A 27,582-nucleotide genomic window follows, 5' to 3' on the forward strand; every position below is an offset into this window, starting at 1 on the left:
CTCTGGTGCATGACGATTTTGTGTATTTTCGTAGATAAGATTGCTTATTACACATCGAGGGTTATGCGAGGAAAAAAATCCTAAAGTATCCTTTAATATTAGTGTGTTATATAAAGTAAGGGATAACATTTTCATAACTGTTTTCATTAATACACAGTAGTTATGATAACATGATTCTTTTCTTAAATTATATATTCTAACCTAATTTCTTACATCTATTATTTGCGTGGAATAAAATAAGATTTAGCGAAATGTGTTGTTTGTACTGTAATTATATGCTTGAAATCTTGGTACCTTCATAACGTGTAGACATTTAAACAATATACCAACAAATGCATCTATGACAATGTAGAAATTGTCTTTATTTCATGCTATTTCCACTTTATGTGTTTCATGATATTGTCCCGATTGGAATAGGTATGAGTGGTGGTAGTGATCAGTACATGTAGTTCGAAAGCGTAAAGTTCTCTTACAGCTGATTATCTAAACATGATCTTACTCGAAGAGTGACGAGGGAGGATGATGCAAGAGAAGGAAAGAAGTACATAAGATCGTAGTCACCCATTGGATTGTGGACCTCTGAAGTGTGTGAAAAGACATCTACTTACAGACGTAATATGTATTTTTAACTAGATCGACTAAAGAAGAAAATAAATAATGGATTGGTTCAGAAAACTGTTAGGTTGGGAAACGGGGCCCAACAATCGACCTCAAGATTTTGGTGGTTCTGATGATTCTCGCAGACATCATGACAGGTAAGCATTAATACAGTTATGTCAAATTCCAGAATCATGCAAACACAGATATTTAGCGTGAAACTTGTGTTGTCCAATAACTCCTAATCTAACCAAACGAGTAACGGAACCATTCAATAGAAAAAATAGATCTTTCAGGTGGAAAAAAAAGTAATAAAAATGTGTTTGCATGAGACTGGAATAGAACTAATTATCTTTGTTTTTAATTGGTCATGGGAATGGAATGTGGGTGTTATTAAGCATTTATTTGGAGAGATGGCTCATAAAGTAATGGGTATTAGTTGCCCACACCTATGCAATATGAATATAGCGTTAGAAAATTATATATTAATTTTGTAAATTATAATACATGAATGTAACATGGAATTTTCTTGGCAGAAATAAATAACAAAAAACCTTGCTACAAGCAAATCTACTAACGAACAAAGCCACTAAGATACGGTCCAGATGCCATCTTGTCGTCTGTTTAGTCCAGTCACTGTCAGTTAGATGATGGCTTTCACATTATGGACTGGGTGTTCTCTAACTCCAGGTGATGTTAATAAGTGCTGCTACAAAGACAATAGGGCTTCCTTGGACTTTGAGAGAACACGGGGTTCTGCCATCGTCTGTTAATTGCCTGAGGTACAATAGTAATCAGGCTGTCAGCATCTGTGACAACAACCCGGATGATCTTTAGAATTTGAGGCACTAAATTACTAAGTATAGGTTAGGTTACATAGGTTAGAAAAAATGAATTTATCATCCTTTCATTTCTCCGACCTCGGCATCTATCAAAACAAACATGGCATGTCAACCACCGTGACTTTGTTCATTAGTAAATTGGCTTTAGCAACTTTTTTGTTATTGATTTCTGCCAAGAAAATCACATATTACATTGATGTATTATAATTTACAAAATTAATAATTTTGTATTGCTATATCGCATATGTGTGCACTTCTAAAACTTTACCAAATAATGTAAGTTAAACTTTTCATATTTTACCTAGCCATGATTCATTCAGTTATTTAAGATAACATAATGTTACTTTGCATAAATCAATCCAACTGTACCTTGCCTACCCCTTGGATGCTGTGCCTCCAAATTCTACCCTATATAGCCTTGTATGTGTTGTCACTACACCCAAGGGCACAGCTGGGCCTGGGTTCTATTTCAATATCACATAAAAAAATTAATTTCTTTCTTATTTGCCTTTGGAAGATTTATATTTTCTCTGGAATGGCTACATCAGGTTAAGTTAGGTTATATTTGGTTTGGAGCTTTAGACAACACAAGTTTCATGTTGAATATTCATGCTTGTATGAATCTGGAATCTTATGTATTTTATAATCAGCAATTAATTGATTTTTTTTTTTTTTAAGATATTTACCATATTATCAGAGATGTAGAAATAGAGATCAAGTGCCAAATATAATCATACAATTATTTAGCTGGAGAATAGTTTGTTATGTAAGAAGAACTATAGTATAGATTTAAATTCAGATGTGTTGGGGGCATCAACCATTCAAGAAAAGAATTATTTATGAACATTAATTCAATGTGTGGCATCTGGATCTTAACCACTTCAGTATGAGTCAAATTCTCATGTGCAGTATCAGCTGCCATATGTACAATGGGAGTATTGGTTTATAAACATAGGAAATAAGAGGAAACTGAAAACAGAACCCTGGGGAAATTCTGCATAGAACTGATGTAAGGGAGTTTACATAGCCATTAATATAGACAATCATAAAATCCAGAAGTTAACTAGTTTATCCATCTGGTTATGAATGTGATATGAAGTCATAAGTGGAGTTGGTCAGACACTGTGTTTGGCCTGAAGCAAAGTTGCTCTTCAAACAACAGATGGTCTTCCATGAAACCAAATAAGGACTTGCAGATAATTTGCTCTGTAATTTTAAGAACATATGAAAATAATAACATAAGAATGAAGGAGACTGCAAGAGATCATAAGGCCTACACTAGGCAGTTCTGTATCCATTAATACCTATCATTCCCATCCATAAATTTACCTAATCTTCTATTAAAACAACCATTAGTTACAGCTGTCGCTACATGGTTACTTAGTCTATTCTATTCTTTAGCCACTCCTTTTGTCCAGTTCTTGCCTATTTCCTTCTTGAATCTAAATTTGACCAATTTAAATCCATTACTACAAGTTCTGCCCTACTGTCTTGATATGATGACCTTGTCTGTTGCATCACCCTTGACCCATTTGAATACCTCAATTAGATCACCCCGCACTATGTCTTTCCAGAGAGTACAAGTTAAGGTGTCTAAGCATGTATTCATAAGGTAAATTTCTGAGCTCGTGTATCATTTTGGTCATTCTCCTCGGTACTGATTCTTATGGATCAATATCCATTCTTTAGGATGGAAATCAAAACTGCTGCATAGTCAAAGATAGTGCAAGGGATAGGATTGAGACTTGTGGATCCTCTTATGTAGGTACATGCAACAGCTTCCTCATCTAAGGAAGGTAACTGGAAGCCATTGACATATTGAAAAGAACAAAAAAATAAGAAAAGGAAATAGTAATGAAGAAAATATCAGTTGGTTTTAAGTAAAACAATGACTTAGGTAACAGTGCAAGATAAGCTATTTAATAAAATGGGTAATATTAAAGTACATGTTTCTTCCCAGGGAGAATTGTGAGAGTGCACGAGGACAGTTGTGAATTGCTGTGGGGTTCCAGTCAGTGAAATTCAAGGCAACAGTTATTACTGTTATTGCACTGTTGGCATATGCAGTGGAATGGGTGGGGTTGTGTTCATGCTTTGGCTGGCTACCTCCCCTATAAGGGGAAGATGGTTTTTGACATTTAGATAGCATGTGTGGTACATGGTTTTATCATCCTTTCCTTTTCATCTTCATTTAAGGTGGAGTGACTCCAGTCCATTCCACAGGCCTGGTGGTGGGAGAGATGAAAGGTTAGTATTTTTTATTCTTCATTGTTTGTTCAGCCAAAGTCTAAAGTTGACACTATTTTTTCATCTGCCATTGTTATAGACCAAAAAGTCTCCTGTCAGTGTGCTTTACCATTGCAACTACAGATTGACCTCTCATTAACGGACACCACATTACCGGATATCGGATGCAATGGACAAAATCCGCTGGTCCAGTCCGACACTAAATAAAATATCGCGGGTAGGGTGAATGCATCCATTAGTTCAGTATTTGTCTGCTGAGTGGCTGATGGCGCGCACTTTGTTTTGTTTACTAGTTAACAAGATCGTGATTGGTGTGGACCTTTGGACATTTATTAGCTGTGTTTGTGGTGTTTTTGGTGCTGTTGTTTAGTGCTGTGCAATCACTATGCCACCCAAAGCTAAAGCAAAGCATGTTAATCTAAATATTAAGAAGAAATTAGAGCTATGTACGTATACTATGGTTTTATAGAACTTAAGAGGTGATCTCCACCCCCCAATACACACACACACAAAAACCACTCCAAATCAACGGATTATTCACATCAACGGACACCGTTACCCCCCTTTTAGTCCGTTAATGAGAGGTCAGTCTGTAATTGTAATGTGGACTCGATCAGTGTGGCTTTGCATTAATGTGGATCACCACAATAAAGATTGAATTTATTTATGTAGGTTTTCAGTATTATATGGATACAACCAGCATATGCGATGAGAATTTAGTAATACATGACTCCTTACTAAGAATTTCTTTGGTATGAAATGATGGTGTGTGCTTTGACTTAGTTCCTCCCCCCCCACACACACACACACTCACACTTCAATAAGGGGCCTTTGATATAGGTAATGTATTATTGCATATAGTGTTTTCCAAGGAATTTCTATGTTTTAACTTTTTATTTCAGAGATATTTTTAATGATTTCTGGGGAGAAAGAGGTGGCTTTAAGTCCCCCTTTGGTTCAATGATACAACAAATGGATGAAATGATGTTCGAAATGATGCGGGATATACACCAGTCACCTGAAATTCATGTTTACACTTGTAAGTATGGTTTCAGTTGTTTTTTTCTTGCTAATTCGTAAGGTTGAAAATTTATTTTCTCTATCCGTTTAATCATGTTGGGTTGTCAGTACAAATTTGTCAACACAGACAGCAGTCTAGTATTTCTTATTGGAGAGATCAATGGGAGGGCTGGAGAATCATTGTCAGCTGCTATGGAGCTTCAGGATTTTGGTCTAAGAAACTTTAGGCAACAATTGATTAAATAATTTTTATTTTCATATTTTGTTGTCAGATGATGAAGATGATGATGGTGATGAAACACCAGGTTATACAAATCCAAGAGACTCCATGTTAAAAGTTCCAGACAGTGAAAATACCCAACCTCCTGGGCGCCCTCGTATTCCGCCAGGTGGGCCACGAGGACCAGACCTCCCTTTTGGCCCAAGGGGTGATTACCATGATTCTCAGGACATAGATGGAGACAATGGGTAAGATCTTAAGAATTATATATATATATATATATATATATATAAAGAATCATACACACAAGCTGGAATGAAACATGAATTCAAATCTAAATATGATTGGAAATCAAAGATAGATTAATTTGGAACTGTACATGAATTTATCTTGGTATGTTAGAAAATTAGAGAATAGAAGACAGGATCCAACAAGTGTTGCTCCTCCACTCCTCCCTTTCCTGCCACATTTGCCCCCAATACCTAAAGCTATCCACTTCTTCCAGTCTCTCCCATAATACTCACTTCCAATTTGCTGCCATCCTCTCCCCTTGAACATCTCATTACCTTACTTTTACCCACATTTATTTTCAATTTCCTTTTTTCACACACCTTCCTTAACTCTGTCACTAACTTCCTTAATTCTTTCTCTGATCCTGCTACAAGTGCAGTGTCATCAGCAAACAACAACCGGCTTATCTCATATTTTTCTCCATTTTCTTTAACCATGTCCAATCCCTGGCCCATTACCCTTGGATTTACCTCTCGCACCACCCTTGTGTATAAATTGAACAGCCATGATGACATGACACATCCCTGACAAAGTCCCACCTTTACCCCAAACCACTCACTCTCTCCATTTCTAATTCCAACACAGGCTTACACTATTAAGAACTCTGCTCTTCACAGCTTTTCTCCTATCCCATATGTCTTGAATACTTCCCACAGTGCCTTCCTGTTTACCCTGTCATAATCCTTTTCCAAATCCATAAAAGCCCAAAAAACATCCAGGCCTTTTCTTAAAGCTTTCTCACAAATCTGTCTTACCAAAAAAATCTGGTCCACACAACCCCTACCTGTCCTAAACTCACACTGTTTCTCACCAATTACTCCCTCTGTTCCTCTCCTAATCCTCTCAATCAAGACCCTCTTATAAGCCTTCCCAACTACACTCAACAAACTGATCCCTCTGAAACTACTACATTCACACTTGTTCCCTTTTCCCTCGTAAAGCAGAACTATACATGGACTCCTCTAGTCCTCCAGCACTACACTCTTTTAGATGAACATTAAACAACCTCACCATCCAGTCCACCATCATTGTACCTCCCATTTTTAGACATTCTGCATGACACCCATCTAACCTAGGTGCCTTACCTGCTCTTATCATTTTAATAACTGCTTTATCCTCATCTTCTCTTGATTCTCTTCCATTTTCCTCATTCATCATGGTCCTTTTCTTAGCACTTCCCACTGCAATTACCATTCCCTCCCTATCTTCCTTCACATTTAGCAAGTCCCTAAAATACTTTACCCATCTTTCTCTTACTGCCATCTCTTCCATTATAATCTCTCCATCTGCATCTTTTACCTTTTCGTCTCTACTTGATTTGCCTCCTCTTCCTCTCTTAATTTCCTTTCCAAACATCTTGTTATTACTTTAAAAAATTTCTGCCCTCTTACCCCATTTCACATCGGCTCTTCTTTTTCCCTCCTTTATCTTATTCTTTACCTCTCTTTTCTTTGTACCTCTCATATGATTCTCTTGTCCTATTTTACAACCAAACTGCGAATGCTCTTTTCTTCTCTTCTGCAACCTTCTTTACTTCATCATCCCATCACTCACCACCTTTCCATTTCCTCCCATCCTCCTTGTTCCACACACCATCTTTGCACACCTTATGACTCCCTCTTTGAAACATCCCCATTCCTCCTCCATTCATAGTTCTACTCAATCCTTCACACCCTCCCACTCTTCTCTCAGCTTCATCATGTACTCCTTCCCCTTTTCTTTCTCATTTAAGCAGTTTACTCTATGCACCTCCCTATCTTCTGTCCTTTTCCTCTTCTTCCCTCTATCTTCCACTCTCAACTTACTTTCCACCAAAAAATGTGCTATTCCCCCACTCTCCCCTAAGAACATGTACATCAAAAACTCTTCTTACTCTTCTGGTAACCATTATATAGTCCATTAAAGCCCTATCTACCACCCTTCCATCCACCACCCTCTACCATGTCTACTTATGCTTGACTTTCTTCCAAAACACTGTATTTGTTATCATCAACTCTCTCACTAAACACATCTTCACCATCATCTCTCCACTACAATTTTTTCCCAACCACTCTGTCTAAAGCAGAATTGTTATATCGGCATTATTTATTGACACATTATTGATGAATGAGTTGGATCATGGTACATATTGGTATATAATTAGTGGTGAAGAATTTGAAGTATTATAGTAATGTTTGCATATTGAGTTCATCGTATTACTTGAATAATGCTAGTGGTAGGAAATAAGATATTACAAATGTTTATTTGAACAGTGCTCTAGAACTTAGATATAAATTTAGATGTATTAGTAACAGGCTAAATGAAAATTTAGTCCTAATTTACTAGATCTCATAGAATATAGAATGAAAAAAAAGAGAGGTATTTTCCAGTGATTGAGCTATCACTGGTAGCTATAGATAAAAAAGTAGTTAGTGTTATGCTAGATATATCTGTGTGATTATATATTAGTAGCATGCTACCTTAACTGTATTAGGTTAGATTAATGTTAATGAAATATTAAATGATTATATATACTCTGGTGTAGTGGGTCTGCAATTTCTATGCCACTCAAATTCTCTGATTCACTAGTTCGTAGTTAAATCCTATATTTCCCAATTCACTATGTTTGTTGGCTACCTCCCTTATAAGGGAGAAGAAGCCTGTTGGTATATACCGTATATTTCCGTGTATAAGACGAGGTACAAAATTAGAGCAAATTTTTATGAATTTATCTCATATCGGTAGTATAAGACGACTGCTAAATTACAAAAGCATCAGTGTATCAAACCTACCGTACAAAAAGAATTGTTTTGATTACGTTTATCAGCTGTTTTTTTCCGCTTTTTCTCTTTTCTTTCTCATTACTTAACTGTATCCTTATACCAGATAAATTACTTACTGTATCCTTATAAATTCAAAATAAATTAAATAACAAAGCAAATCATGTATCATGATTTTCTGAGAACACACGTCAACTAACAAAAATGATTTGTTTACATTCCTGGTTCAACTACTGTAATATATTTTTTTATTGATAAACATTTTATGTACTGTAATCCAAAATGGTTATTTTCAGTCTTAAAAATTACTGAAAAGTTAGCAAAAGAAAAAGGTTGCTATGAACGCAACCAGTGCTCGATGTTTACATTTTTTTCAGCTGTGTTAAATGTGTTTACATAGAGTAGTTAAAAGTACCGCAATTTCATTAATATAGAATGATTCCTCGAATTTATTAACAATTGCCATTTACTATAAAGATATGCCAATAATATATAAGGTAAATATGGTTTAATTACCTTTATTACCAGTTCTTATCATAATGTGAATAATTTCCTGTGTATCGGTGGTTATCGGCAGGCTAGCCTACCAAGTCATCTCACGTAGAATTCAAGGTCTGATTTTTATAATGGTAGTATAAGACGACCCCCAATTTTAAGGGGTGAATTTTTGGATTTTAGGGTCATCTTATATGTGGAAATATATGGTAGATAGACAATGTCTGTGCTAGTTGTTTTTTATTGCAGTGATTTTGAAGAATTCCAAGGATTTGGTGGTTCCACCTTCCATGGGCATCCAGGAAATCCTTTCAGCATGATGGACAGTATTTTGAGATCCTTTGGAGGTGGTGGCTTCTTTGGAACATTTGGTCATGATTCTGGCAAGTACTATGTATAGTAGGGTTACAGTTTAGTTTTAAGAATAGTTAATTGTGGGGCTGCAGTTACCAATTATAGTATTGTAGTTACCATACAGAGAGGGGGGGGGGTCGCCAGATTATTGAAGCGGCCTTGCTGTGGATGTGGTGTGTCTTGCAACACTGCTTCTGACCCAGGGCAATGGACAAGATGCAGGGATGACCTGTCATCCAGGAGGTGCCAAGACAAGAGGGAGGGAAGAGGGGAGTGGAGTATGTAGGGGATGGAATGGGTGGGAGTGGTTTCTATGCCTTTGTCTTTTGGCTACCTCCCATGTAAGGGGGAAGGAAGGCTTTGGTATATGTATGTATGTATGTAGTTACTATTCAATATGTAGTATTTTGTAGCAGAAATAGAAGGCAGGTTTAGAGAATATATTCAACTGAGATGTTCTCCAGGTTTCAAAGTGTGGGGATGCAGGGCTTGCAGTAAAGAAATCTATCAGCTTTGTAACATATCTGGGATGTTGTAGTGTCACCATGTACATTGACATTCTTATATTGTCACAATTATAAGTAGATAACAGATTCATGGGAAGCCACAACTGTCTGCAGGGAAAGAGGTAACTTGTGGTTTTATTGCACAAAATAGGAACCAGTGATGGATACCTGTGTGGAAGTCATGTTGCACCAGATGGGGTATTCCAAATTAAATGTCCTCTAGTTTTCAAACAACTATTTGATAATCTGTTTTCCAGTGTGTGTTGCCTCCACCAGGCAGAAACACAGATTTTTCTCTTGATACATATGGAAAAATTGTATGTACAATCAGGATGGGAAACATATGAAAATGTATGTAGTTGACAGATTTGAAAAAGAATGTATAGACTAAAGTGACTACCTGTCCTATGAGAGGAGTGTACCAGGGATGAACTTGCAGTATTCTTGGGGAAATGATGAGGTACAATCTTCACGTGTTTTAGGCGAGAAGGAGTGAAAGGGATGCCTGTCAGTCAGTCTGTTGCCCAAGGTTTCTCTTGCAGGAGACCAACAGCTCCCGGGTAACTGGTAATGGCCACTGGATTGGCTCATAAATCACATTCAAAAGAAATATTTTGTTATTGTCTGGGTATGGCTAGGGTGGGGCAATGTAACATGAGGTGTTTCAAGGTCTTCTGTGTGGTGGTTCCATTTGGGGCAGTTTGTTTCTGTGACCAAGTCTGTTCTCTGAAAGGGGTGTGTGTGAGGAGAGTGAAAAGGGTAAAGATGATTTCACTTCCATGTCTATTTGTCTTACTTTGTAGGTAGTAGTATTTTTTTTTAGGGGGGGGGGGATAATAATACATACATATACCAGTGGCTTTTTCCCCCATACAAGGGAAGCAACCAAAGTCAAAGGCATAAATCCACTCCCACCCATTTCATCCCCACATACTCCACTCCCATTCACCACCCCTCCCTTCCTCTTTTCTTGGCTCCTCCTGGATAATGGGTCATCCCTGTATCTTGCCCCTTGCCCTGGGTCAGAAACAATGTAGCAAGACACTACTACAAATAATAATGATAGTAAAATAAATGGATGAATATATACATACTGGCCCATTAGTTACTCATAGTTTAAGATTCCATTATTACTACTAATAGTGCCTCTGGTACACAGATGGTTTCCCAAGTGGTCAAAACTGGAGTTCCAGAATCGACGAGAGTCCTCGGGAATCTATGCTTAAGTCTGACACTGATTTGGACTCAAGGTACTGTGCTTTTCTTTCTGTACTTGAGAAGAATACTTTCAAATTTTTTAATCACTTTTTCCAGTTTTAATCTCAGATGGGGTACTGACAGCGTAAGTTTTATTTGGTCAATATTATATGGACACCCCTATGGACCAGAATGACACAACATTCTATTATGATTGGAGACTATTATTCATCAAAGATGAATCCTGCTCAGTTTTAGCTTCTATCCCTCCATCCTGCTCCCCTTCTTAAATATTTCCTTTACCACCAAGGATAGAATTACTGGTTAATGCCCTGCATCCAGTATTTATACATCATCATCAGCATGGAAGGCATAAGGCCTATACAGTGGAACATCGGATATTGAATTCCCCATTCAAGGAACAAATCTGTTAACAAACAAGTTTAGTGAATCATTTTTGTCTCTGGTAATGAATGATACTTCAGGAACAAACATACACATATGCCTGTACACACAATCCCACTGGTTCAGCAGTGTTTTGGTGCATTTGACATCATTATTTCAGTTAGCAAATATTTCAATTTAAGAATGGAGTGATGGAATGGATTAAGTTCATTATCCAAGGTTCCATTGTATGGGCCAGTGTACTGAGGTGGATTGTAGCAAGATGTAGATCACCAAACTAAGAAGTTCAGCTTGTTTTATTGATAATATTGATAATAAATTAATGCATGAATATATCAATGGTCTCAACCCTCTGCTCAAGAAAAAAAAGATATAGAAGAGGCTGGCTGGGTCAAAATATGTAAAGACCATGTGGGGGAAAAATGTATCTCACTCCATCCCATTTATTTATCTTTATTGAAATGCATAACACATGGCAACTTTCTTACCTCCCACACCTCAGGAGCAAGGGAAAAGAAGAGGTAACTAGGAGTAGTAAAGGAGGGATTTAAGAGGGACATTAGAAAGGAGGAACAGTAAAATTTTTAGAATAGTTCAGTTTTCCCTCTGTGAGTGGATATTTCTCTTCAAGCATTAAATAAAGCTGTGTGACTCGGGTCCTGAGGTATGCCACAAAAATCCCTAAGGTAATGACTGTTTATAGCATTGGAGTCAGTACCCCATTACAGGATAAACAAGTTCAATTAATTTCAAAGAAAATGATGTGAAGTTTGTAGTAGTTATTGAAGACAAAATAATGGCAAGGTTGAGACTGACAAAATTTTGTAAGATTTTTGCCTTCCTCTTTTTCCCAGCATACATAATCTACACAAGGATATAGGATAAATGTATAGACTAAGATGACAACCTGTTCCAAGGGAAGGGTACATGTGGGATGAACTGGAAGTGTTGCTGGGAAAATTACAAGGTGCAGTCTTTGCACACTTTATGGTGGAAGGAATGATAGGGATGTGAGTGATGAGAGTGAGAAAGTGGGTGAGGCTGTTCCTCTCCCATGCCTAGCCACTTTGCTCTTTGTGGGTTAAAAAAAAAAATCATAAAAAAGGTGGAGGAAATATTTTCGAAGGTGATAGAGAGAAACCATGGACATGTTTTAGAGACTGTCTGCTCCTTGGGGCTTCACCATAAGATGAGGGTGTTGATGGATTTTGAAGATGGGTAAAAGGGAGATGATTCTGTCTGACATTTGTCTTGCAGGGGCACCACTTGCAGGTACCCATTGCTGACCTCTGAATGTGGTTGGAAATTGAACATCATTTGAATATAGATATAGTCTCCATTTGTAATTGTTAAGATAATTTTTCTCGTGTATGCAGGAATAACTTTCTAAATGGTGTCTTTAGTATTTCAGAGGAACTGTTGAAAGAGGGTCCCAAGTATGAACATCCCGGTTCTCCCGCACAAATTCAGCCCCAACCACAGCCACAGCTAGTTCCATCTACTCCTGGGCAGCCCTCTGTAAATTTCAGCTACAGCTCCAGTACCTACTCCTATGTCAGAAAACCTGATGGGGTAAGGCTGTCATATGATAAAGTTGACTGTCTTCTTATCTATGTACCAATAGGTTTCTTCCCCAACCATTTCCTATCTGTCACCTATTTTCCATCTACAGGGTCTAACAGATAAATCCGTACAAACTTTGAAGAGGTTTTAAGCACTTAAAAAGTAACATATGGCAATTCTGATTGTTTCCAGATACTTCCATTTGTCTAATAATTTAGCCAGTTGTATACTAGCACCGGTGCAATAAACATTAAGCAATGGAACAAGCCAAACGTTCAGCCATATGCGAACTTCGTCGCGCGGGTCACACTCCTAGCGCCATAATAAGGATGCTAAAATACTCCAGACAAACTGTTTACGATGTTTGTAAACGTTTTGATGAGACAGGCGAAGACCAACGAGCTGCTCACAAGCCCAGAAGGGGCAGAATTCTAACACCTCACTTTTTAGCTGGTCTCAAGAGAAGTGTCAATGCAAATCCAGCCTTACCATTATCAACATTGGCAAAGAAGAGAGGTGTCAGCACAATGACAATTCACAGAGCATTAAAGAAATTGGGATTAACCTCATTCTCACAAGGAAAAAGACATCTTTTGACACGAAAAATGAAAGAAATCCGCTTGACCAGGTGCCAAAAGCTGTTGAACTGGATGAAGTCGAATGGCTCAGTCATCAAGTTTTTTTCCGACGAGAAGATTTTCACGGTTGATGCGACTTCCAATAAGCGGAATGATCGCTGGATAGCCTCCTCATCCTCAGAGGTTCAACACAAGACAACGACGAAGAAACCAGCAAGTGTCATGGTGCTCTGTGTGGTGTCAACTGAGGGGGACGTCTTCACTCACTTCTTCAACAACAAGGAGAAAGTCAATGCCATTGTCTATTGCAAAGTTCTAGAAGAGAAAATAATACCCTGGATGAAAGATAAGGCTAGTGGCAACCAGTTTGTCTTCCAACAAGACTCGGCTCCAGCCCACACAGCGAAGAGGACCACCAACCTTCTCGAAGGGTCAAATGTGCAGTTCTGGAACAAAGAGTTGTGGCCCTCAAATTCGCCAGACCTAAACCCTTTAGATTATTATTTTTGGGCGCGAATTGAGGCCAAGGCATGTGACAAGCCACACAGAAGTATAACAACCCTGAAGACAGACATCAAGAAGGCTGTGGGTTCATTATCAAAGTCTGAGATCATCAACGCTGTATCCAAGTTTCGTAAACGCGTTGAAAGCGTCATAACAGCTGAAGGTGGTTACATTGAATGAAATCATTGTTCTTATTGCCTTTTCTAAATATACTGAAAATTTCATAACTCTGTTTATTATAACCCGAGATATTAATCTTAAAACATGTGATAAGAAGTTGTACGGATTTATCTGTTAGACCCTGTATCTTAGCTCCCTGCAGTGGTGGAGGTGGTGGTAGTTGGGGGTGGGGGTATACTTCTGTCGTAATGATTCTCATGCAAGTTGTAAATGGCAACAAAGTGGGATGAAGTGATGTGACAAGGGATCTTATGGACTGCTGTGCCTCACTGCAGTGTGGTGCGGGAACAGGAAGCCCTCACATACCACCTTTGGAGATCACAAATGTGTTTTTAGTCCTGTTGTGGGGAAGTTTGTTTTACCATTACTAAATTATGACTATTTTTCCCAGAATTTGTAGAAGTGCTCATTGCTTCCATCTGATTTCAGTCTGTAGAAGAGACTCGCAAGTACAGAGACAGCTCGGGGAGGGAGGAGGTCACTGTGACAACAAGAGAACCAGACAGCAAACGTGCTCTTCCTCCTGCTCCTAGTCCAAACCCTACTCCTCCTTCTCCTCCAGGTAACTGCATTATTATTGTGGCAGTTGTATTGCATGAAGCTTGTAGCACATTGTAGGAAATTTAGGTAATGAAGTTGTGGTAGGTCTTTGTGTATGTGGTACATATCATGAAGGCAGTAAGACCTTAGTTTCAAATCCCAAAGCAGCTCTGGCAAAGGTATTTAGTACCTAGCCACCTAGCAGAGTAGGTAATCACTGAGAAATCAAAAGAAAAAAGTAGATAAAGGAAGACCTAGATTCAGTCTTGGTGTGAATATGATTGGTAAGATACAAATGCTATACATTGTTGCAATGCCATACAAGGAAGGACACTTCTGCCAGTCTAGGTGGTTGCTTGTGGTACTGAAAGGGTAAATCAATCTATTGTTGCCTTGAGTTTTGCTGACTGGAAACCTGCAGCCCCATAGTTGTTGTTGTTGTTGTTGTCGTTCCCTAGACTGTCTGTCCGAGCAGTCCCGTCTCCCCAAGGAATGCCATAGCCGAAACTGGGTTTTCCCACAAATCCTTTACAGAGCGTATGTTGTGTTGTTTGCGTGCATGATTGTGTATAATGCAGTCTTCCATTATGTGTTGTATGGTATGGGGTGAAGTGTTACATCCTGGGCAGCTGTTCACAATGCGGTCATCCAGCCTCTTCTGGTAGCTTAGAAGTGCTGGGTGGTGACCGCACCGCAGTCTGGCCAAGTGGACTCTGTCCTTTCGTGGGAGAGAGGATTCAGAAGGGTGGATATCAGGGGGTCTGGCATGCAGCAGTGTGTTGTCTTTCAGTGTGTTAATGGAGCGGTGAGTGATATGATTATGAATATGTTTCCGGAGGCTGGTATTTGGTGGTTGTGGAGGAAGAGAAGAGAGTATCTGTGCGTGATAAAGGTCTTTGGGTGTTGTTTTAATGTTTGTTGGTGTGTGTGGGTGTTCTGCTATGTAGTGTAGTGGGTGTGATGTGTTTGTGGTGGCTGCGGCAAGTGTTTGTGTGCCTCTCATTTCGAGGTGGTCCTTGACTTTGAGGACTTTTGTTTCATGGTGTAAATGGTCTGTAGGTGTTGTATTTGTGCAGCCTGTAATTGTTTTTAGGGCTTTGTTTAGTATGGTTTGAAGGGTGTTGTGGTGTGTCTCACTGAGATTAGGAGCCCATGCAGGACTCGCATAATTCAACACTGAGCGTATGCATTGTTCGTATATTGTTATATTAGTTTCTTTGTTTTGTCCAAATGTTGTTCCAGTGATTGACTTAAGTGCGTTAAGTCTGGGTGTGCATTTGTTTTTTATGTTTGTGATGTGTTGTTTGAAAGACATGGATGTATCGTATGTTACACCAAGAATTTTCGGTGTGTTTGTGTGTGGTATTAGAGTGTTGTTGATGTAGAGATGAGGTATGTATTTGTGTTCTTTTGTCCAGTTGGTGAGAAGTGTTGCTGTAGATTTGGTTGGAGCTATTTTGAGTCTGTTTGTGATGAACCACGTGTTGAGTGTGTCAAGGTATGGCTGGATTATTTCTGCAGCTTTGTCTGTGTTACGATGTGTGCATGTGATTGTTATGTCATCTGCGTAGGAAGAGATTTGTATTTCTGAGGTGTCTGGCGTGGGTAAGTCATGCATGTATAGATTAAATAGTGTGGGGGATAGAACTGAGCCCTGTGGTACTCCGTTCTTAATGTTTCTGATGTGCGATGATTGGCCATTATATGACACGTAAGCATTCCTACCTGCCAGATAATTGGCCAGCCATCTTTTGGTGTTATTGTGCATGTCTGTGTTATATATTTTATTTGTTAGGTTGTGGCGGGGGATAGCATCAAAAGCTTTACTAATGTCTAATGTTATAAGAAGTGTTCTTTGGTGGGGCCTATCTGAATTGATGCCATCTAAAATTCTTTGTGTGAGGTTTGTCAGAAGAGTGTTTGTGGAGTGTAGTGGCCTAAAACCGTGTTGTGAGTCAGCAAGGGGAATATGTGGTGTGACAAGTTTAAGTATTAGGCGTTCAATGACTTTAGAGGGGGTGCAGAGAAGTGTGATTGGGCGGTGCGATGTTGGGATTGTTGGGTCTTTGTTCGGTTTTGGAATGGTGATTATTTTACCATGCTTCCAGATGTCGGGTATAGTGTTGTGTGAATAGCTGTAGTTTGCAATGTTTGTGAGTGCTTGTATACCTTGTGGTCCAATGTGTTTTAGGTGGATGTTGCTTATGTTATCAGGGCCACAGGCAGATGAGTGCTTGAGACTATGTATTATGAGTTTTGTCTGACTGTCTATGAAGGGTGTATAGTCTGAGTCTGTGGGAAAGTCTTTCTTACGTCGAATGGTGCGTCGGTCGTCAGGGTGAGAAGTGAGATGGCTTGTCTGTGCAAAATGACGTATGAGTGCGTTTGCTTGTTGTCTGTTTGAGGGTAGATTACCTGTTGTTGTGATTATTGCTGCGTGAGAGCGTGTAGTGTTACTGTTGGATAGTGTAATGCTGTTGAGTGTTTTGTACAATTTGCTGGTGTTTGTTTTGTGATCAAGTGTATTGATAAAGTTTTGCCAATTTTGTGTTTTTTGTTCATGTATTTTATTGGCAATCACAGTGTTTAGTGTTTGTATTTGGTCTGCTATGTTTTGAGGGATAGGTGTGGGGGTATCGTGTTTAAGTGTGTCACGTTGTCTGATGAGGCCTTGGATTTCTTGTGTGAAGTTGGGGTTGTGTGATTTTCTGTTGCCTCTAGGGATGTATCTCTTGTCTGCATTTTGTATGATTGTATTAAAAGTGTGCACAGCATTGTTTATGTTTGTGATTGGTGTACTGTTAAGTGTTTCAAAATGTTGTTCTGTCTCTTCAGTAAAAGCTTCCCAGTTAGCTCTCTTGTAATTGGTGTAAGTGTGTCTGTGGCCAACTGGGTGCATCTTGTTTTGGTGGTGATGATGATTGGAAGGTGGTCAGAGCCAAGGGTTCCGACCACTCTCCATGATGTTGTTGGGGTTAGGCAGGGGGAGCAAAAGGTGATATCAGGAGAGGAGGGAGTGTAGAGGGCTTGGTGTGGGATATGTATATGATTATGTGTGTTGTTCATGATAGTCAATGAGTCAAACTGAGTCTGTATATCAAGCCCTCTGTCTGTGTCAGGGTTGTCGGCATACCAGGCAGACGACTTGGCGTTGAAGTCTCCACCCATGATCAGGTTGGGGATTGAGGCTAGTTGGCTAAAATGAGGCCTGAAGGTGTCTGGAACTGTGGGGGATGATTGGGGGGGAATGTACATGTTAACTATTGTCAGTGTTGATTTGTTGCCTGTGCGGATTCGAATGGATTGGATTTCTGTTGTGTTATCTGTGGTAGGCAGGAGAATTTTGGTTGTGGCACTTGTGTCCACAAAACAGATGGAGTGGTGGATCAGGGTGATGAGTCCACCGCCATAGCCGTCAGTCCGGTCTTGTCTGATGGTGGTGTAACTATGAAATGATGGTGTTTTGTGTGAGTGTCTTAGTTTTGTTTCTTGTAAAATTGCAATGTGTATGTTGTGTTGTTTAAGAAAGTGTTCAAGTTCATGTTTTTTCGTGTTAATACCGTCAATGTTGTGTTGATGTTGTGTGTTTTGTATGTGTTGTATGTTGCCGTTTGGGGTTGAGGTTGGGGTGGTAGTGGGGAAGGTGTAGGATCTGGGTCAAAGGGGGGGAAAGGAGAGATCGGGGACAAAGGAAGGGGAGTACTAATCGGGGGTAAGGGCAAAGGGAAATTGGGAGTGGGTAAGGGTGCTAGCTGTGGTTGGGGAGGTGGTAGTGGGGTTACTGGAGGGCAGGTAGAACATGTCCAAGTGTTTGTGTATTGGTTTGTGTCAGCAAGTGTTGTACAAGTGAGGTGGGCCCAGTTTTTGCACATATTGCACTGAACTGAGCCCTTTGTCTGTCTGCTCGAAGTAATGGGTTTAGAGCATGTTGGGCATGTGTATTTTGTGGTGGGCCCAGGATTGCAGCCCCATAGTAGCTAGCAGTGTCCTCAGGCCCTTCCACAGGTCTCCTTGGAAAGACACTTTGGACTGATGTCTGCATTATATTAGTGTGGGGCTATTTTTATGTCATTGGCTGAAGGTGGTAGAAAGAGGGGAGGAGTAACTGGACGTCAGGTCTCTTTGTGATAGGAAATACAAAATAGACTAAAAAGATCTTGAGTTTAGTCCAGAGAACAAGTGGCATTCAGCCCCAAATGAAAGTGAGGGAGCTGATGGGGTTTGAGGATGGTGTGGCAGTGTTTGATATCCTTCTTGCAGGACCACCTCATGTAATGTACCCATTATTGGGTGAATAGAGAGTAGAGTGAGACTAGTTTAGAATGAACTCTTTGTTTATTAGTTTTAATGATTTTGTAATATAATATGCAGTGACAGAAGAGAAAGGATTATGATTAATTAGATTTTTCTTGTATTTCCAGGAGGTATTGTACCTGATCCTGGGCATCCAGGTGATCCAGAATATTCAGCCATATTCAGTAGACTCTTCGGTAAATGATAGTAATGCAAATGCATGATGGAATTAACAAATTGATGAGTATGGTAAGGCCCTTGTGCACTATATCTTAAGATATTGGATACAGTATATATGAGGAAGAATTTTATCCACTGGTGTAGTTATCTATATGAATAAAGTTGTAAAAATTTCATAATGTTTGACTTCTTATATCTGAGGTGAGACATTCGTACATGCATTGAATACTGATTGGATATACAATTTTTGATGTGGGTAAGATTGTGACGTGTTTGGCTCGAGTTTAATTTCACCATGTCATCATATGGTAACTTCTCCCACTTCAGGCACTCAAAATGATTTATAAAACAGATGAAGAGAACATCCCAGTATTCTGCATCATGCTTTCATCCATTCACAATCTCTCTCCATTCACTCCCATCTTTTTCACTCTCCTGTCTGCATGACAGACATTCCATATGCATCCAAAGCTCTCTTCACACTGTCCACCTTTTTTCTTTGATATTCTCTCAAGCTTACCCCATCCACTCATGCATCTCACAGTCTACAAACAGTTCTTAAGAATCACACAAATACACTCTCACTTCATGGTTCCCAGTAATCAATAAAATGAACATAAACACACTACAAACCAGCCTTTTAGTGCCCAACATCCGCACAATACAATAATACAAAATTTCTATGCTTTATTGGTAAATCCAGTGGCTGTGTCTGGAGGCCTCTGGGCTGTGGGCTGGCCTGTAGCCAGGACTTACGTTTTATTTTTTTCGAGTTATGTGTGAAAATACAGTGAACTAAGCTTTATTATGTGAAGTGTGACAAAATTATAATATTTATCAACCAAGTTTTATCCATTTTTATATTTAATTTATTTATTTATTTTCATTCATTTTTCATTAACCAAATGTAGATGGACAGATGTTAATGGAAGAGGAGGCAGTAAGGGCAAAATGGCCATAGTATTTTAGAGAGCTGTTGAATGTGAAGGAGGATAGGGAAGGATTGGTGGTAGCAGTGGGAGGCACTAAGAGAATGATTGTTATGGGAGAGGAAAATGGAGGATAAATAAGAAAAGATGTGGTATTAGTAGTTTTGAAAATGATGAGGGTAGGTAAGGCACCTGGTTTAGATGGGTGTCATGTGGAGTGTCTGAGGAAGGGAGGTACAGTAATGTGGACTGGCTAGTGAGGTATAATGTGTGTTTAAGGGAGTGTAGAGGACTGGAGGAGTGCCTGTATAGTTCCATTTTACAAAGGAAAAGGACGAATGTGATTGTAGTAGTTTTAGAGGGATCAGTTTGTTGAGTGTAGTTTGGAAGGCTTATGGGAGAATTTTAAGTTAAGAGAATTAGAAGAACACAGGGTGAAGAGCAGTATGGGCTTAGGAAAGGTAGGGTCTGCTTGGATTAGATTTTTGTGGTAAGGCATATCTATAAGAAAACTTCAGGAAAAGGTAAAGATATTTTTTGTGCCTTCATGGATTTTGAAAAGACTTATGACAGGGTAGACAGGAAGGCACTGGAAGATATTGGAGATATATGGGATTAGGGGAAAGTTGTTAAGGGTAGTCAAGAATTTTTACAAGAGTAGTAGAGCTTGTAACTTGGTGGGAATGGTTTCTATGCCTTTGGTTTTTGGCTACCTCTCTTGTAAGGGGGAAAAATCCTTTGGTATATGTAATAGAGTCTGTATTAAAATTGGGAATGGAGAGAGCGAATTGTTTGAGGAAAAGGTGATGCTGTATCAGGGCTGTCATGTTGACATGGCTGTTCAATGTGTACATAAATGGGGGTAGTGGAGGAGATAAATATGAGAGTAATGGGCAGGGGACTGGAGATGGTTAAAGAAAGTGGAGAGAAGTGGGAGGTGAGTCAGTTGTTGTTTGCTGATGACACCACTTATGGCAGGGTCAGAGAAGGGATTAAGGCAGTTAATGATGGAGTTTGGAAGTGTATGCAATAGGAGAAAGTTGAAAGTAAATGTGGATAAAAGGTGATGAGATGAACAAGAGTAGAGGATGGTCAAGAGTTGGAAGTAAGTCTTAAAGGAGAGAGGTTGGAGGAAGTGGATAGTTTCAAGTATTTGGGGTTGTATGTGGCAGGAAAGGGAGGAATGGAGGTGGAGGTAAATTGTAGGTTGAGAGAACCAATTAAATGCCTTGGGGGATTAAAAAGTGTCATGAGAAATAGGTATCTGGAAATGGATGCAAAGAGGAGATTATATGAAACGGTGATTGTGCTGATGACACTGTATGGGCCGGAGACTTGGAATTTAAGAGAGGCAGAGAGAAGTTTTAATGTATTTGAGATGAAAGGTCTGAAAAGTATGGTAGTGATTACAAGGTTCAATAGAGTGAGAAATGAAGAGCTGAGGAGAAGGACAGGTGGAAAAGGAGATGGCAGATAGGGTATATAAAAGTATTGGGATGGTTTGGACACATGGAAAGAATGAGTGAAGAAAGATTAATAAAAGAGGTGTGGAAGGCAGATGTGGATGGAGTGAAGTTGAAGGGATAAATGAGGGTGAGATGGATGGATGGGGTGAGAGGGGCTTTGAGCAAAAGGGAAATGTCTGTTGAGCAAGGAAGGAGGAGGCAGGAGGTAGGGGCGATTGGAGAATGAGTGTGTATAGATGATATTGTGATGCAAGGAAGGGAGAGGGTGGAGGATGGGGAGGCTGGGAATAGGGAGTGGTTATATATGAATGATATTTTGATGCAGTCCAGAGGGATTTCTTCCTGTCTTCTCTTTTTCTGCATGAGGGGACGGAGAGGGGGGTTGCCGATTAAATGAAGTGGTCTTACTGTGGATGTACTGTTTTGCTGCATTGCTTCTGACCCAGGGCAATGGACAAGATACAGGAATGACCCTTCCTCCATGAGGAGCTAAGATGAGAGGAAGGAAAGGGTGATGGATAAGAGTGGAATGGTTGGAAGTGGTACATGCCTTTTGACTTGGCCACTGCCCTTATAAGGGGGGAAAAGCACATGGTATATAGATAGATGATGATCATGATGATGAAGATATGGTTTAACGTCACACACTCCCCCCTATCGGGAGGCTAGGACGGTGCCCCTCACAGAGGGCTTTGTAGCGTGGAATTTAATGAACTATGCCCTTGGTTCAACTTCGCTGGTGGCAGGATTCGAACCGCCCTCACATTGACCTTCGCCGCAAGTAACGACGCCCTAACCCGCTCAGCCAGCGAGATTCCATATATAAATAGATAATATTGAATTAGTTTTAAAACAAATATTTATATTTTTTTTCATTAAAGGGTTATTATCATTATTGTTAGTGTCATCTACAGCTGGATGATACCAATAGTAATGATAATAACCCTTTAATGAAAAATAATAATGTGGAATGGGTGGGAGTGGATATGTGTCTTTTGACTTTGCTACTTATAAGGGGGAAAAGCCTTATCTTAGGTCAACCCCCCCTCCCATAGTACCCTTACATGGCTACAAGCCTTGCTATGGGCCATCTGTGAGAGAATCGAGTTGAGATTGTTTGAAGGCATACTTTAATGAATCTAACCTAGATGATGATTTATGATGATTAATATTTTATGTGAATGATTGTGAAAAGACAATTGAAATTTTATTTTATTTAATTTTTTATTCTCCAAAAAATATACAAGTAAAGTTTACTTATCATGATGAATTGAGCGGTAAACAATGTAATAAGCCAAGAGTTATAACTACTATATGAACTGAAGTTGGTTACATATTTTGATAGTTTCAGCTCTAAATTTTTTCCCTATTTTCAAGCAGATTTTAATTGCATCTTGTCAGAATATCTAGTGCAACATTTCTTTGTCTACTGTTGGGTAATTTGAATGTACTATTTACTCTTAAGTATTTGCAAAGAAAAATAGTGCTCTAAATCATTTGTTTGCATTAGTAGAGATAGCCTCTTGTTGAAAGATAATAATTCTTCATAGTTACAATTGTTTTTGTGTGTGATGTGAATTGATATTTGTAAATAGTAGATGACTGTATGATTTAATTTATTTGCTCGTTAATTAGTGCTGTCATATATCAGTCTTGAGTCATCAGCTTGACCATTTTTCAGTGATAATAAGAAGGTAGGTTGTGTACTAAACTTATTATATATATTGTTCACTGAAAAAGAGACAACAGTCTACCAGCATTAGTTCATTAGTGTCATAAAAGGAGAAGACGGGGAGAAATCCCTTCGGGCTGCGTAAAATTTTGCTCACACATACTACCTCACCCCCCCATCCCCCTGCCCATTGCATGAGGTGGAATGGGTGGGGGGATGGGGGGTGAAGTAGTATGTGTGAGCAAAATTTGACGCCGCCCAAAGGGATTTCTCCCCGTCTTCTTCTTTTATGCATGGGGGGATGGAGAGGGGGAGGTCGCCAATTTAATGAAGTGGCCTTGCTGTGGATGTACTGTGTCTTGCGACACTGCTTCTGACCCAGGGCAGTGGACCAGGTGCAGGGATGACCCGTCATCCAGGAGGTGCTAAGATAAGAGGGAGGGTAGAGGGGTGTGGAGTGTATTCAAGGATGGATTGGTTGGGAATGATTTTATGCCTTTTCCTTTTTGGCTACCTCCCTTGTAAGGGGGAAAAAGCCTTGGTATATGTATGTATGTATATATATATATATATATATATATATATATATATATATATATGTAAAATTGAATACAAATATTTATGTTAAAAGTATATTTTTGTAACAAATGAGGTCCACCAATATCATTATCTACACCAATTACCTCACCATCACCACCACCTCAAGTACCATCAGTACCCCCACCACCAGTGTTTACCATGAATACCAACAATATCATCACTACCACACCACTACCACCATCAATGACACAATACCACTATCATTGCTACTCCTGCAATACAGGATGAACCTCTCAACTGGCTCCCCCCACCCATATACATATTCATCTTGTTTCCTTCCCACTCGTCTTGACTTCCACTTTCCTCTTCTCCCCCTCACCCTCTTTGCCCCCCCAACCCAATCTTGACTTACCTTCCCCCCCCCCCCCTTCTGCTCTTTCCCTCTCCCCTACTCCTTATAGCGGACCGATATGCGAAATTACCGATTTATTTTGGGAAATTTCAAATGAAGGAATGAGGAGATTTCCCTTGGAGGTCCTTCCCCTCCCTCTTTTGCTCCCTTCTACATCTCCCTTCCCCCTTTTACCTCCTCCCTCACCCTCCACATCTTCACCTCGCTTCCTTTCCGTCAAAATAGGCATAGCTGGAACCTTAAAAATGAAAGGTAGTTCCTCTTCATACACTGTGTTCTTGTTGACATCGGAAGATTTTCATTTCTTGGTGCTCTCCGTCCTCAAACTCAGGGCAGTCTTCCATGGCTTCTTCTACTTCTTCTTCTACTACTTCTCTTCCTCTTCTTCATCATCTGCTGCTTCTTCCTCTTCTTTTACTTCTTCTTCTCTTCTTCCTCTTCATAATCTGCTTCTTCCTCTTCTTTTACTTCTGCTTCTTCAACTTCTGCTTCTTCAACTTCTTATACTTCTTTTCTTCTTCTTCTTCCTTTTCTTCTTCTTCTTCTTCTTCTTCTTCTTCCTCTACTACTACTACTCTTCCTCTTCTTTTACTTCTTCCTTTTCAACTTCAACGTTTTACTCCTTTTCCATATACAACCAAGTATACTTTAACTTTGTAATTTTCTTCTTGAGTTCAGTTATTATTTCGTTATTTATGTTTTATTCATCTACAATGCAATATATCTATTTAATGGAATGTTTATTTGTTCAGATAATTTCTTGTTTATCACATCTGTTTTTTGTGTTTTTTATTTTCATTTTTTATTTGATTACTTTTTATTTGTATTTATTGATTTATTTGTTTATTTTGAAAAGGGGATAGACCAAGCGTTGCGAATGAGAGGTACAAAATAAGACGACTAAAACAACGAAAGAAGAAGCACGTTCCAAGGACGGCATGGAGGGCTGCATTAACCAGTGTAAGTAAAAGAAATAAATAAATGAATAGATAAATGAAAAAATAAGAAAATAAATTGTGTGAAGAGACATGCGCTGAAGCAGCACACCGAACCGCGCGCAACACCACGCGCAACGTCACGCGCAACTCCGCGCGGAACGTCACGCTCAGCGCCGCTTTCGAGTACCGGAGCTCTACATCGTGGCTCCACGAGGGCGGTATTCCTTTTCAAGAAAGGATTTATCAGTTTAATCTATTGATCTCTTCATTTATTTATTAATAAACTTATTTACCTCTTTATTGATTGATTGATTTGTTTATTCGATGAGCGGGGTCTCTATTGAACAAGAATCCTCTTGTATCCCCTCGTCTGATGTTAGTCAGGAGAACATGTGAAAGGTACGTCATCGTGACACAGAGGTTCCTCCAACCCACTCACCCCCAAAAATTTAGACTCCTACTTCTCCCCCCTATCACATACTGCGACCCCCCCCCCCCCGCTGCCAAAATCACCCAATCGTGAAAAGACACAGGAAAAGGTGGATGGACTGCGTGAAAAAGAACTTGGAAGGAAGAAATTTAACGTTGGAAGAAGTAAACGAAAAAGAAATTTACGAGGAGCGAGATGAGTGGTGTCTGATGAGCCCAACGACTGACAGTTGAAAGCAACTACCTGGCGTCTGGTGAGAAAGTGAAAAAAAAATATATATATATATATATATATATATATATATATATATATATTGGGGGGAGTGGTAAATGAAGGCAAGACAAGAGAGACGTTTTGAAAACGTTAACATCTACGCAAACGAGCGTTTTCGTATCTCCCCATTCAGGGGCACACGTGGCACTGAAACTTGAAGCGTCTTTATGTGATTTGATGGCTCCTAGCGTAGTGGTGGTCAAGAAAGGAAAGGACAAAAGCCGCGAAGGTCTGAGGTTAAGTTAACGTCACCATCACCGTCATTAAAGGTCTGTGGGCAATCCTCTGACGTTCGCCAGAACAAAATGAATGGAGATCTCCCGTCCGTGTCCTTGCAGGGCGGGCGGGCGGGCGGGTGGGGATGTGTGCACGCCCTCGTCTTGGGCGCGCGTGTCCGCGGCCTAATGTCAAGCGCGGGACCCCGAGGGGACGGGCGCGTCGGACTTCTTCCTTCCTCCCCTGTCCCCTTCCGTACCGGGTGGCACTTTATCTCTTCTGGCTGCCGCCAGGTTATTTAATTCATGCAAGAGACACCGTTTCTGTAGGAAAAGGGTTAGGGGGTAATCATTGTGTGTAGATTCATACAATCCATCCCGACTTAAACGCACCCTGATAAGCACCCCGGCACTGGCCAGTCGCACCCAGACGTGAATGCGGCACCGGGACCGGAATGGTGGTGGTGGGGGGGGGGAGCGCTCTAAGGGTGAGGGGGTCAAAGACCCCCTTTTTGAAGAGCAGTACCTTGGGACGTGGTGGGGGGAGGGGGAAGGAAGAGTGGCCTAGGGGGGGGTATGGTCGCAACAGTATCAGGTTGGGGGTGCTCGCCGCTACAGGAGGAGGAGGAAGAGACGGGACAGGGGGTGGAGAGGGTGGGAGCACCTCGCCGCGTCGTGACGTTGTTAGTTTGAGAGGGTGTTTTTCTGGGTAAAGGAGAGTTTATGCCTGTAGGAGGAGGGTGAGGGAGACACGCACCTAGGAAAGGGAGAAGATGGAAAGGTACATTGGGTATTACGGGGGAGAACAGGGAAGGGAAACCACCTTTTATTTTTTAGGGTTTCTCGTTCAGGGATGGGTTTAGGGTGGGGTGGGGACCGGGGGTGAGGGTGGTGTACCCCGTAGGTGAAGAAGGGAGTAATGGTCAGGTAGGAGTGAAGAAGGTCTAGTGTAGGCCTTATGGTCTCTCGCAGTCTCCTCCCTTCTTCTGTTCTAAGGGAGCTTGGTCGTAGTACCTCGGTCGACTGCGGTGAGTTCGTACGATTTTATGTCCCCCGAGGGTGGCAAGGGGAACGTGCTGCGGAGGAGGGGAGGGGGGGAAGGAGGCGAGGGGGGGGGGAGTCGTGGGTCACCTATGGGCAGGTGTCCAGGATCCTAACGTGTTTAGCGGGGACCCATAAAATATAAGAGAGAAGGCTTGCCTCTCCCACTACCCGGCCCCCGACAACACTTTTAATGGTGCCGCGCGGCCTCGGAGCCCAGTCTCGCGGACGGACCGACGTCCAGCCAGTCTTCTGCCGTTGAGTTGGGGTGGGGGACATTACCTCCAACCTCCCTCTGCCCCCCCGTCCCCCCCTTCATGTTCTGGCGGCACTGGCGCTTGTGGGGCATTTGTTGTATGGAGTCCCCCCCCCCATCCTCCCTTCCCCACCTTCCCCCTTCCTCCCTTCCCCATCTTTCCCCCTTGCCACCCTTACCCTGTGGGGCTGCCTTTCCTGTGCATCCTTTGTTTCCAGAGACAGTGATTTCCTCGAGGAGCTCCCTGGAGTCGTCGCTCCCCCCCGGGGGGGGTAGAGTCCCCGGGGGAGCAGGTTTTCTCGCAGCGTTTCCCGCCCGTCTGCCACAGGCTTGGTTGAAGGCGTCCAGACTTAATAGGTTTTAATGGAGAACAAAAGCGGCCACAAACATCCCAGCTCCCAGAGGCCCTCATTGTTGCCCCCAACTCTGCCTCGTATCGTCTGGTGGGTGCCCAGTGAGTGCTGCCTCTGTCGGCTTTCGTTAATAAGGCATTTGTCAAGGTTCGTAGCGTTGTCATACGCACGAGCGCGCGAACACACACACACACACACACACACACACACACATAAACCAAGAAAGACAGCTATAGAAGAGATCTGAAAAAGAATAGCTTTCCTCACAGAGTAATAGACATTTGGA

General features: G+C 40.7%; 1 protein-coding gene across 2 annotated transcripts; it reads left to right on the plus strand.

Annotated features, from left to right (window-relative positions):
- The first annotated feature begins 419 nt into the window (after positions 1–419).
- LOC143032783 (uncharacterized) lies at positions 420–24,794 on the plus strand. 2 transcript variants are annotated; one of them, XM_076197814.1, is made up of 10 exons: positions 420–755; positions 3,636–3,686; positions 4,589–4,725; positions 4,979–5,174; positions 8,721–8,854; positions 10,491–10,581; positions 12,337–12,505; positions 14,188–14,320; positions 18,720–18,840; positions 24,647–24,794. In XM_076197814.1, exons 1-9 carry the CDS (start codon positions 658–660, stop codon positions 18,794–18,796), a joined length of 1,086 nt encoding a protein of 361 aa, XP_076053929.1. In that variant the 5' UTR covers positions 420–657; the 3' UTR covers positions 18,797–18,840; positions 24,647–24,794. The 2 variants fall into 2 exon arrangements, with proteins under 2 accessions (XP_076053929.1, XP_076053928.1); XM_076197813.1 differs by lacking the exon at positions 24,647–24,794 and having other exon boundaries at positions 421–755; positions 18,720–18,950.
- Positions 24,795–27,582: the final 2,788 nt, after the last annotated feature.

The sequence above is a fragment of the Oratosquilla oratoria genome, chromosome 14, assembly GCF_046742065.1.
Source record: "Oratosquilla oratoria isolate Oo_2021 chromosome 14, ASM4674206v1, whole genome shotgun sequence".
Lineage (NCBI taxonomy): Eukaryota > Metazoa > Arthropoda > Malacostraca > Stomatopoda > Squillidae > Oratosquilla > Oratosquilla oratoria.